General features: G+C 45.0%; 2 protein-coding genes across 6 annotated transcripts; both read right to left on the bottom strand.

The window, feature by feature from the left end:
• Positions 1–33: 33 nt before the first annotated feature.
• On the bottom strand, positions 34–6,335 carry LOC114862364 (kinesin-like protein KIF27). 2 transcript variants are annotated; one of them, XM_029162578.3, is made up of 15 exons: positions 5,503–6,335; positions 5,219–5,410; positions 4,135–5,117; positions 3,911–4,054; positions 3,616–3,792; positions 3,341–3,531; positions 3,103–3,206; positions 2,905–3,018; positions 2,544–2,743; positions 2,260–2,322; positions 1,957–2,124; positions 1,686–1,871; positions 1,359–1,586; positions 1,065–1,263; positions 34–956 (listed from the first exon to the last, which is right to left on the bottom strand). In XM_029162578.3, the coding sequence occupies exons 1-15, from the start codon at positions 5,798–5,800 to the stop codon at positions 340–342; spliced, it is 3,864 nt and encodes a 1,287-aa protein (XP_029018411.1). In that variant the 5' UTR covers positions 5,801–6,335; the 3' UTR covers positions 34–339. The 2 variants fall into 2 exon arrangements, with proteins under 2 accessions (XP_029018411.1, XP_029018412.1); XM_029162579.3 differs by having other exon boundaries at positions 34–953.
• Positions 6,336–6,467: 132 nt separating this feature from the next.
• On the bottom strand, positions 6,468–12,138 carry qng1 (Q-nucleotide N-glycosylase 1). Of its 4 annotated transcripts, none has more exons than XM_055512001.1 (7): positions 11,542–12,138; positions 10,003–10,196; positions 9,373–9,523; positions 8,648–8,760; positions 7,838–7,981; positions 7,048–7,243; positions 6,468–6,952 (listed from the first exon to the last, which is right to left on the bottom strand). In XM_055512001.1, exons 2-7 carry the CDS (start codon positions 10,186–10,188, stop codon positions 6,723–6,725), a joined length of 1,020 nt encoding a protein of 339 aa, XP_055367976.1. In that variant the 5' UTR covers positions 10,189–10,196; positions 11,542–12,138; the 3' UTR covers positions 6,468–6,722. The 4 variants fall into 4 exon arrangements, with proteins under 4 accessions (XP_055367976.1, XP_055367975.1, XP_055367978.1 ...); XM_055512000.1 differs by having other exon boundaries at positions 11,627–12,138; XM_055512003.1 differs by having other exon boundaries at positions 9,373–9,520; positions 10,036–10,196; positions 11,627–12,138.
• Positions 12,139–12,216: the final 78 nt, after the last annotated feature.

The raw sequence follows: 12,216 nt of genomic DNA, 5'->3' as shown, positions 1-12,216 counted from the left end.
AGGCAAAGCTGTACTCTGTAAATCCCAATTTAAACAGAGACAAGGTTTAATTAAATGGATGCAGCTTGATGTTGCAAGAGTTGGTACAAACATTGCATAAAGGCACCATGAATTGGCGGTTTTCCTTGGCTGGACTATTCTATAAAAACAACATGTCACACAGAGGTCAATGGTAAAGAGAAATACGGAAAACAAAACTGCTGTTTTCCAATTTTTCTCATTCTTATAATTATAATTTTTTTATTCGGGGAATTAAATTAAGTACTTTCCAACAAGCATTTTAAGCAAGGCCCTACGATCTATGTTACACTAAGAAACAGCTATGTGAAGGACACAGCATCATCTGTCAGTGTTTCTGGGCACTTCTATGGAGTCCTCTAGTATGGTCTCAGTGCTGGTGCTGACAGCAGACTGTCGCCTCCTCGTGGCAGAACCAGAGATCTGCAGGTCACGTGGAGAGATCTGTCTCAGGTCTCGACGACACAGGCGGACTGGCGTCATCTCCATACTTTGCCCATAGCGACCAGCCTCTCTTTCACTACTCTGGGATTTTATGTGTGTCTGTTTGTGTTCAGGCATGTTTGTCTGTCTGAAGACTTGGAGCTCAGAAGATGAGGAGGGACAGGGGAGCTGGTGTGCCTGTTTCATATTAGAGTGGTTGTTTTGATCTGGATGTTTAGCGTGTATTTTTGTGTATGTTGGTGTAATATGGGTACTTGTCTGTACCTCTTCAGTGTAGGTTTGGGAGTTGTCTGCGCTTCCATATATCTGCGTATCGTGTGATTGTCTGGTGTCCTGTGTGTGTGAGCGCTGCAGATCAGGCTGTAGGGAGCCACTGAGGAGCTCCTTAAGTTTCTTTTTGAGCTGCCGACTGGAGCTTCTGTAGAAAAACAGCTCTTTCTCCAAATGCTGCACTTTGTCTTGGATAGCCTGCTGTACCTCTCCTGTGCCGCCTTCTAAAAACACACACATGCACAAGAAAAAGAAAAGTAATTTGCAGTAACCAGGCCACAGTGTCTGTACAAGTATTAAGCAAAGGGATCCTGTTTAATGGTTTTCCTCACCTTGAAGTTTCTGCAGCAGCAGCTGTATGTGGTTCTGGTGATCTCTGTGCTGCTGGGTGAGCCTGCGGTCCACATCCACGGCCAGGCGCTGCATGCTGGCCTCCATCTCTTTCAACACCACCTCTAGCTCCCCAACATGAAGCTCCAGCTCTTCACAACGCAGACGCAAATGGCGCTCCACCTCACGCAGACACACAACCTGGAGAGGAAGAGAAAACAGGAGGAAACAACATGTATTACTAGATGAAGCGAGCGATCATGCAGGTTTCTATACATGCAGGCATTTTATCTCACCTTGTTGAAATATTTCAAGAGCAGCTCGGAGGTCTCGCGTAGTGAAAGCTTCTTTAGTTTACTAACGATATCACAGAGGTCTGCGGGTTCAGTGCTTTGAGACGGACGTGGTGAAGAGTCTGTGATTAACAAATTCCTCTGTTTTTCCTGGATGCATTGGTTTTTGAACTCCAGAGCTGCATCCAGAGCTTCGATAGCTTCATCCAGTTGCAGCAGCGAATGCTCTTCCTTCAGGAAAAATGCAGACCAGTGATTAATAAAACGTAACAGAAAACCAAACATAACAGATAAATATCTTATTGGAACTCCACACATCTTATTATTGACCTCCACATTCAGCACTCGATTTTCTTTCAGCTGTGCATCCAGGGCGTCTCTCTTTTGTCCCAGCAGGTCTCTCTCCTTCTCCAGTTCTTCTACAGTGATGGTCAACCTTGAAGTGCTACTGCTCCACAGCTGCTCCTCCACAGACTCCAGCCGCATCGAGACGCGCAGCAGCTCCTGATTCAGAGCCTGAGAAATCATTAACACAAAGAACACAATTTTTTCTGTGATACACACCTGACACCAAATCACACAGGGCCACCAGTGTGCAAACCTGACTGGAGCGTAGCCTTTTGATCTCCAGCTTGTCTTTCTGCTGCAGACAGGCTTCTCTACGCAGGAGCACCTCCTCTCTCCTCCTCAGCTCCTCCTCCAGCTCCTGCAGCTCCACTCTCTTCTGGAGGACCAGCTCCTCCTCTGTCTCCAGCCAACTGTCACACAGCTACAGCAGGAGGAGGAAGGGTCAAGTATTGACGAAGCAGGGAGATGATTATTTATAAAAAGGTACTCATGCATCTAATAATACTACAAAGTAAAATAAACCCTTAAAGAACAAATCCATTTATTAATATTTTACCTTTTTCTTTGATTCTTCCTGGTGACTTCTCTTGCACAAAGCAACGTCTCCTGCTCTTTGCCCCTGTTGGTGTACACAAAGATATGCCATGTGCAAGATATTGTATCTCTGTGATGCGTAGGTGTACTTAGTGCATGATTACACAAATTAGCTCCACTAAGGTTTAATATGGCCCTAGAGCATGGTTAGTAATGGGTGGAGAGAGCCATCCTAGACCAGAATATGTTCATCTCATATCATATTGCACTGTGTAGACAAAATGTTTCAAAAATACTGCAGCTCACCCCATTCTGAGGGAGCTCAGCGGTGTCGTGACTGGCCACGGTCTGTTGCTGGAGGCTGGTCTGGAGCTGTGCTCTCTGCAGCCTCATGTGCTGCAGGCTGCGGTACGCTTCTGCTCGGACCTGCTGGCTCTGCACCGAGAGCCTTTCCAACAGGTCACCGCTGGAGCTGGCGTGTCTGCCCACTGCCCGAACCTCCCTCTCTGTCATATGAAAACAGATGGAATATGTATAAAATAAAGAAGCTTTTTAATGCTTTGAGCAGTCGTCAGCACTAGTTACTGGTTACTTCTTATACATAAACCATTCAAACATTGTTCTTGACCAGATGAACACACATATGCATGTGATAAAAGTAACTCACCAGTTTGGCTGAGCTGTTTGATGAGCTCCTCTTTCATGTGCATGCTGGCTGACAGATCATGGATCCTTCTCTGAGTAACAATGGCTCCTAGTTTTGCCTTCCTGTCCTTGGCCCCTAAGAACATACAGCAACTGACAATGAGCAAAGGAAACAACCGTCTAAAATTTTTATATAATTAGCAAAATTTGAAAAGGGTACCGATTGGTGAGAGGTTTCCATTAGATGTTCGGTCCAGTGGAGCATTTTTTCCTTTTACAGCTGTTTTCTTCTGGCGGCCGGTCCAAGTTCGATTTAAAGAACGTCTGTTATATAATATTAAGGCACATGATTATGTTAATCATTGTATATTCGTATAAACATATTATCTGAAAGATTACTGATGTGTGACACCCTAGTCCAGTACACTTGGGTCTGAACTGCTTAATTAATCTCTAACCTAAATCCTGTTGTGCCTGCGTGTTCGTCATCCTTCTTCGTTTCATCCTCATCGTTGGCCTCCGCCTGTTGTTTTATGAAAGGGCAGAACACCTCATCCTTCTCCTCAATCTCAGCCAGCAGGAGATGACTACGCATTTTAAACGCTGCCATCACCCTCTCCAGTGAATAGGTGGGGGGGCTGGAGTAAATCTACAAACACACAAACATGTACAAATGAACTATACAAAGCTAGTTAACAAACAAACGTGAAATGGGGACTGAACAGCTTCAAACCTTCCTGGAAGACCTGGCTCCACAGCTGGGTCCCATCAGAGGGACGCTATGAGGCCTCTTGCCTGAGCCCGCAGACGCCCGTGACTCCACCATCGCCCCCCCGCTTGAACTCTGTGCGGAAATGAGCTCACTGCGAAGGCGATCCATCGAAATCTGCTGGTCAACCAGCTGTTCAGCCTGAAAAGAAGAAAAGAAAACACACAATTGTGGTCATTAGCAGTTACAAATTTTATTTCCTGCTAGCTACCGTCTTGAATACACACTGAAAAACCGAGCTACATTCAAAGCGTTTCACCTGTATTTGAGTTCGCCTCTTCTCCTCCTCTAAGGCCTGTAGGTGTGTTTTGTTCTCCTGAACAAGCATCTCCACTTGTTTTTGTACCTGTGTCAGCTGTGCATTCTTCTGCTGCAGCAGCTGTTCCTCTACGGCGAGTGCTTCCTAAGGGCAACAGAGAAACAAAAAGACTCTATCCAGGTTGCATTTTTGTTGAAGCACGGTTTTACAAACCTCCAACAAACCTTGCATCTGCTGAGCTCTCGTCTGAGCTTCAGTATAGTAGCACGGTCACGCTCTCCGTCCCTCTCCTTGTTGTTGCCATTGGTTTGCTGCGAGTTATTGACAGCTGTCAATCGTCCCTGCCAATCCTCCAGTTGCTCCCTGAGAGCCTGGCTCAGAGAGGAGCCAGAGATGCGTGCAAGCAGAGCTGCAGCTTCCTGAGCCAGGAGGTGGTACTGCGATACGTCCTCCTCCGTCACCGCCTCACCGGACTCTTTAATGTGACTGGACTCAGTTACTTTAACGCTCTCCCGTTCTCCAGCCTTCTCCCGTTCAACCTCGATCTCTTTTTCCTTCTCCTTCAGCAGCACTCTAAGTGTTTGGGCCTCATACTCCAGCTCCCCTAGCCGGGCCTTGCCAGGGTCCCAAGGTGTGGGGCATAATTTGACCTCCGCCTGAGCGGCCGCGGCCCCGGGGTGGTTGCGCACGTGCCGAGCTTTGGCCGCGAACAGCAGCACGTTGAGCGTTTCGGCCACGCTGTGGTGGGACGGGCTGACGCAGGCCACCATCAGCGTGTGGGCCGTGCCCCCCAGGGAGTCGCGCAGCAGACGCGTGATCTTGGCATCGCGGTACGGCACGTGCGCGCCGCTGCAGCCGTTGCCGCGGCGACCTCGAGCGGGATCGGAGAGGGCGCGGATGACGTTCCCCAGCGCCAGCAGGCCCGTGTTGATGTGGACCGAGTCCTTGAGGCGCGCGCCCGCGTCGCCCGTCTTCCCCGCGCGCTCCGAGCCGGCCAGGTCCACCAGGCAGAGCTTGGGGGAGCGGGCGGGCCGCGGAGACGGGTCGTCATGGCGACGGTGAAGCTGGAGGGTGAGGATGGCGTGTGAGCGGCTGGAGTGCTCGTTCATGCCCGTGGGGGCGGTGCGGCGCAGGGCATTGCCCGTTTGTAGAACACTGAGGAGCTCCTCTGCTGAAGCGACCGCCACCTCTCTGGCTCCCACCACCACTGGAGAACGCAAACAGAACAAGGATAACTGTGGGAAATGACGTCCTCCAGTCCACAATGTGCATGGAGAACTCTCATCCGGTGACATATTACTTCCCTACCTGTGTTCCCCCGCTCGTCCTCCCTGATGTGCAGCTCTTTGTGAACGGTTTGCAGCTCCAGCAGGTCCCGGAGCTCCTCCTTGTACAGCTCCATGTAGGAGACCCGCACTCGGGCCTCATTGTTCTCTCTCTTCTCCCCCAGCAGGGAGAACACGTCCTGGGACACGCGCTCTATAATTCCTCCATCTTCATCTGAGAGAAGGAGCAGAGGCAAAGGCCAGCAAGTGAAACACCAGAACCGACGCTTTGGGCCGGGGATGACACCGGGACCCGGGTCAACTCACCCAGGGTCACCCCTCCGAGAGTGAACGTCTTTCCCGACCCAGTTTGTCCGTAGCAGAAGACGGTGGCGTTGTAGCCGTCGACCAGAGCCTCCACCAGCGGCCGGACGCACGACGCGTACACCTCATCCTGACTGGCCGTCGGTCCAAACGCGTGGTCGAAGGAGAAGACTCGGTCCGAGCCGAGCATGACGTCAGCGGAGCCGGGCACGGCCCGCACACACACCTGGTGGTTGTGGAGGACTTCTCTGGGAAGCAGGGGACGGATCCGAACCGCCACCCGCACACAGACCTCGCTCATGACGGTTCGGGACCATTAAAAGTAGCGAAAACAGACCGGATCCGGTGCCTTCCGTTAACGAAACCGAGCCTTCCGGTAACGGCCTTGTGTGTTTGACACCATCGTCTTCGTTTGACGTGTTGCTGTTGTTGTCCTTAACTTGGTGCCGTTCCTCGTTTGTTGTCGCTTCTCAGTTGCCCGGGAAACCACCGCTGAGGTCGACGGAAGCGCGAGACGCGTTCAAGAGCGTACACGGTTTCGCTCCGAACGGTCCGTAAACACAACAGCGCCATCTTTTGACTGTTAATCTGCTAGTTCAATTATGTGGTTTTGATATATCGTAATATGCATTCAACTTATATACAAGAACTAATGGGATATGATTTATGCACGTTTGTGATCTGATTGTCAGTTTTAAGCCCAAAGTATTCACTGTGAATTAATTTGCCATAAATATAAATAGAATTTGATGTGACGCAAGATAAGAAAAAGAATAATAAGAATAGGAATCGATGGCCTAGTTTTCTTTTCTTGTTCAAATGGAGAGTATTCATGTTTTATATGACTGTCAATTTCAACACATTTATAGTGTAATGTGATTTAGTCCTAAGTCCTAAAGTTAAAGACAAACTGCCTGTGTTCAGTAGAAACAAGAGCCACCCAAAAAAAGCAAAACATGCAAACAATCTTACACTGAAAAATATTGTATTTCCACATTTGTTGTTAAACTGTTGCATCGCGTCAACAGGAAACGTTTGATCTGACAGTGCTGCTGCCCACACAGACGAGCGTGCTGCATTAGAGCGTCACACCTGTTCGCTGAACAGCGAGACAGATGCCGTATCTGGTGCAGAGAAATGCTTGGCTTCATCCCAGGGCACCGGTGCCAAGGCAGCACGCTGTGGGGTGCAGACCACTGTATGTGATGCTGCCAGCGAGCCTGTCAGTAGTAAATACAGCGTGTGTGGTGTATGGGAATGTGGGCCATCTCTTTGTGGTGCTGTTTGGCGTAGGGCCACAGGTAGAAGTCGATGATTACGGCGTTGATGTCGCAGCTTTGCCCGCCTCCCTCCTGCACTAACTTGTGAAGGCGCTCTCTGATCAGCTCCACACACCAAATTGAGCAACCTCGGATCTCAACCTCCCTCCTGTCCCCCGAACACAGCAGCTCGCCTGAGACAAGCGGAAGGCAAACACATAACACACAATTAGCAACTACTATTTTTAAATACTTTATGAGCAGAGACACGCACACGGTGTTGTCTCACCCTTCCTCAGCGTCTGCATCAGTGCATCAGAGTATCGCAGCGCCCCAAGATACACAAGAGCCTGTGGGACCCTGTAGTCTGCAAACATAGTGAGGCCGTCCATGTTCGTGATATTTCCCTCTCCTCTGGCTTCCAGGACGCCCCAGAAATCAGCCACCAGGATCTGGGCACGCTTGTAGAATGAGATTCTCCTCCCCTGAAACAAAACAGGATGGAAACGGTATACGCTGCTCATAGGTTCTGTACTTTCCAATACATTTACTTGTTATTAAGCCACTGCTTGTTATTAGTACGCAAATGTAATATAATGGCTACATCAAATATGCGCGGATCAAAACCGTTTCCTTTGCTGACAAAGCTCCTGCTACACTGCGTCTGGCCAGGAGATGGAACTCTCACATCATCATTTATCTGAATCATTTATTATTTATTTATTTCAGATCATGTAAATTCTCTATGTGCTTTCAAGATGTTATATATTTTAGAGTATGCATTTAAAATGTCTACACAAGAAAGAAACAGCTTCTTCTTCATTAAAGTGATAAAAACCTCCACAAATACAATACCCTATGTTTATAATTTTACACCTTACTAAGAAGAGATTATTATAATTTTATTATTAGTAATGTAATAAACTATTGAATGTCCTGTCTGTCACACACCTCAAACATTAAAACTAGATAAAACTTTTGAAAAGCATCCACATAACAACAACTCTGAAAAACCATTTCCCTGCACATTTTGAAACTCTAAATCTTCCATAGGCTCTTTAGGCCTCGTTGACTCTGACCTCATACGTAGCTTCATCCCTGTAGGATGGGATCTTCTTCACGATCAACTCCACCATCTTCTGGGCGTCGTTCCCGGCTTGGCTGATAAAACTGCGGAAGCTTCCGCCGTGTTCCAGCAGGACGCAGCCGCCCTCAGTCAGCACCTTGTTAGAAAGACTTGGTATGTGATGTGTTCAAATTTAAACCAGGATAATGAGTCGAGAGCTGCATGCATTAAATTCCCACCTACAGGAAATAACAGTTGGAGTAATAATGCAACCCTAACAAACAACAATATTAACTGAATATATATATATATGAGATCAGTTTCTCTAGTTGATGTCAAAATATGTGCAGGAAGATCTAATAATGTAATAAAATAATAGACTTTCTGAGAAAACATGTTAATTTATATTGATATTTCATACAAAGAAAGAACACATACTGCCTTATGAAACACAAACACTAACAACACAAATAGATAACAATGCAGTAGTTTTCAATAAGATTTAATTTCCTTGTTCAGCCGATCAATTAGAGGTAAAACATTCACTCAACAACACTGAAAATAGCAGCTTTAGTTTTGTGCTGCATAATTAATAAAATATTTCTCAATCGGTTGACGCAAAAGTGAAAATTACAGATATTACACTTCTGCGGAGTTTTGAACACATAGTGGAAATAGAAGGTGCAGACATTCTCACTTTTTTTTCCTAAAGGTGGTTCAAACTGCATTGTCAAAGTAGGCTTGGTAAATCAAGCAGTGCATTCAGTTTACCATAACAGCTCTAATGCATGGCTTCCACATATTAAAGTAATGGTGTTAGAACCTTGTGGCGCTCCTGCAGCATTGGCATCGGCGTTTCATTGTCTGATCGAAGCACATGTGCCAGCTCGTCCACACTTATCTGAGAGAAGTACTTTGGATCGGTGATCGGTATACCTGAGGAGTGAGGAGAGGAGAAGCAGCTAGAATCATTCAAGAGGTACTAGAGACAAAGACTATGTTCAAGGCTACAGAGAACTAAGTTGTCATAAGCTGACATTCTACAGCGAACGTATATTTATGTGGTTACACCACAAAAAGGCATAATTGTTCTGAGATTCACGCACTGGTGCAAAGCCACCTGGGTTTATCTGCGAGAACCTCTTGTAATTGTAAAGGCCACGTCCACCACACACTGAGAATGCTTTTCCATATGAGACATAATGGATTCATATCCGGAGTCATTACCACTAATTGTGAATGATGCACAGGCGCATGCAGAGCTACAAGAGACTTTCCAGCAGGACGGGTTCAAGTAAAGGGCGCATATACAGTAACTGAAAAAAGAAAGACAACACAAGAAGCTGCAGAGAAAAAGACGTCATAGAAGGCTTGAATGGACAGACGTTAACGCCACAAACTGGATGAACGCTCCAACAGTGGTACAGCATTGTTTAAATTTCCTTTCACCAACACTGGTTTTATACGAGCACAATCCGGCTTTGCTAAAAAGTCAGGCTACAGCTGGTAAATTGACGCAATCGACTCACAGAATGTTAACCCATTTACCTTCATCCATTGCCCTGGTGATGGCAGCACACAGGGTCATGTAGCCAGTGTACGTGGTTCCTTTATACGTCACCTCACACTGCTGAGTTTCTTTCTCGGGCCAAAAGGAGAAGTTCATAGTGTCTACTACAAACACCCAGTTTAAGGCCTGCAACGTTGAGAGAGACCATCAGTGATTTTAAGCACAAGAAATCATTCCAAAATGCTTAAACTGTAAAGTAGCAAAGAGTTAACGCACAAGGGGACAAATGATTAAAAATACTAGGAAGTAGTGTTTATGGCACACCATAGAACTGGTTTCCTGACCTTCAAAGCTTACATTACGCATGTTTGATCTAATATCTCAGTGTGACACCATAAAATATTTTATGAGCTAGTAAACTCAGTGCCTCATCATTAACCTCTATTTACAATATATCACCAAGCCATTAATATAAAGAGACAGAAACTACTATATAAAATTTAAAATATGCGATTATGTAAAATCAGTGTTTCTTAATATTAACAACTCAAATGCCAAAAAAATCATAATCTGCGATTATGTAAAGTCTGTGTTTCTTAATATTAACAACTCAAATGCCAAAGTCTTCAAATTCAATTCAGAATTTGAGGCGCTGATTAACTCCCCTGGTCAGAGGTGGGTGCTGGAGCCAATGGATTTGCCTTTTTCCAGCCACTGGCAGTCAAATCATCACTGTGTCGGAGAGTGAAGAGCATCTCCGCCACCTTCTGTACTCCTTCATCCTCCACAAACACGTCCTGACTGCGCTCTGCTATAAACTGCCCGGACTCACGGGGAAACAGAGGCGCTTCCATCAGGGAAGCTGTGTGAGCAGAAACACAACTGAAGGACAGTATGTAGGCAAACAATCATAAGTACATGCAAATGGCGTAAAATACTGATTTCTTCTGACAGTTACGAATATGTTAAATTTTAATAAACCTAGACTAGTTTAGTCAAATACATGGAGACTTCTATGAGCATGTATGAGTGGGTGGAGGGAGGTGGTGGGGGTGGGGGGTGAACGTCAATGCCCTTTTCATACTGAAACACCAATATCCCACATGCACCTCTGGGAAGTGCCATTTTAAAGATGATCTCCTTACTTTATTAGATAATTCACAATGGAAAGGCATCATCAAAATGGAAAGGATGTAATAAGACAAAAAGTTTTTTTTAAAAGAAGCATCCTGTAAGAAGGAACTCATACACTCGCTGGTGCTTCATAATGTATCAATCCAGTGCAGCAACCTCACCATCAATTCTACTTTTAAAAGGCTATTATTTGTTCAACTGTCTCAGTATATTTCGCCTGAGGCAGTTACAGGAAAAGCTTCCTTAAACATTTTTATACTGCTTTCAAATTCACGACTATGTATTATTTGGCATTTATAGTTACTCTGCAGTGAACCGATATTATTCAGGAAAAAATATATGTTATTATGCATTAAATTAAAAATATTTGGTCAGCAACAACATAATATGGTGCTTGCAGATTGCTACATTAGTCATAATTGTCCAGAGCTAAATACAGTAATTGAAGGGGCAACTCAGGAGCAAAATTAAGAGAATGGCACAAAATACATGGGCTCATTTAGTTATAAAACCAGCACTTTTGTTCAAATAAAGATTCACATGGGGCTTTAGATTAATTGTCATGTTTTGTGAAAGACACTGGTGCTGGCTCTTAGTGTTTTTAGGGCTGGACTGAGCTCCCATCTTGTGTAAGTACTCCAAGTAAAATGCACTGAAATAAAAGCCCTTCCTACAGTAGCCATCTCTGACCAACCCCATCATTAAAACCAAAAGACCTAAATTAGATCCTTGCCTGTCTAGCTCTAAAAGCTGCGTGTCTGCCATCTATCTCAAGTGTCTGTAAGGCTTGTAATAAATGGGACACACGGTGCCAAACTGAATGAAACACATTTTAACTGCAAGTCTGATGGGTCACGTGATCTACTGTGCAACGTGAGAGACACAAACACGGTGTTTTTTCAGCAGAGATTTGTGTGTAAGTAACACTCACGCCATGAAACTTCACTGATAAAGCGGACGAGCAAAGTGCGTTTAAGAATTACACGTACTGAACTGCGACCACTAGTAAAAGGTCTAACTGTTACTACCACGTATCAGCGCCATATAGTAAATAAAAAATAAATTTTCCTTACGCAAACGTCCTGACCCAGGTTTTTATACATGTAAATTACTGCGTAACTCAATCTATATAGTTTAAAACACGTATAAAGTACGTACAGTGCATGCTAGTTACCACTCGCGTTTCCACTACCTGGATTCTAGACGCTGACCAATCAGAGTCTCCGCTGTAGAATCGTCACAGGTCGTTTGACCAATCACAAAAAGCCAAAAAAGGCGACTCACAGCACTCCTGACAACGCACCCACGAATCATTCAATGGTTAAAGCTTAAAGTGACTTAATTGAGTTTACCTGTACCTTCATGTTAGATGTGAGAATTTTTAAATATTTTTTAACCAGAACTAGGCCAACATGGTTTGTTAACAGATTTTATTTATTAATGGTAATAAGTCGTTAGGTCGTTTTGTCTTAGTTTAACTGTTTGATTAAACAACAACATGGACATGAGTGGCAGCCTTATGTGTTTATGCAAAATGCTAAACTTCAAATTGAGGAGCCATTGCATTTCAAATTCTAAACACAACTTGAATAGCTTAAAAACACTAGTAATTTAGGATGAAGATTGTTTTCTAAACATTTTAGACTGCATATAACCTAATAATGTACCTTACATGAAAACAAAGAAAATAAATATATTTTTAACCTCAACAATTGATGCCAATTTACAAAAAAACATTGTTAAGGTCA

This window comes from Betta splendens, chromosome 9, assembly GCF_900634795.4.
Source record: "Betta splendens chromosome 9, fBetSpl5.4, whole genome shotgun sequence".
NCBI lineage: Eukaryota > Metazoa > Chordata > Actinopteri > Anabantiformes > Osphronemidae > Betta > Betta splendens.
This window is presented reverse-complemented; position numbering and strand designations above follow the sequence as displayed.

Coding starts and splice junctions, on each gene's coding strand:
- LOC114862364 (XM_029162578.3), bottom strand. CDS start 5,800: ATGAGCGAGGTCTGTGTGCGGGTGGCGGTTCGGATCCGTCCCCTGCTT. Junction 3,793..3,910: donor AGAGGCGAACTCAAATACAG/GTGAAACGCTTT, acceptor TCTTCTTTTCAG/GCTGAACAGCTGGTTGACCA. Junction 2,125..2,259: donor AGGAAGAATCAAAGAAAAAG/GTAAAATATTAA, acceptor CTCCTGCTGTAG/CTGTGTGACAGTTGGCTGGA.
- qng1 (XM_055512000.1), bottom strand. Junction 8,761..9,372: donor CACCAGGGCAATGGATGAAG/GTAAATGGGTTA, acceptor CTCACTCCTCAG/GTATACCGATCACCGATCCA. Junction 7,244..7,837: donor GGGATGAAGCTACGTATGAG/GTCAGAGTCAAC, acceptor GTTTTGTTTCAG/GGGAGGAGAATCTCATTCTA.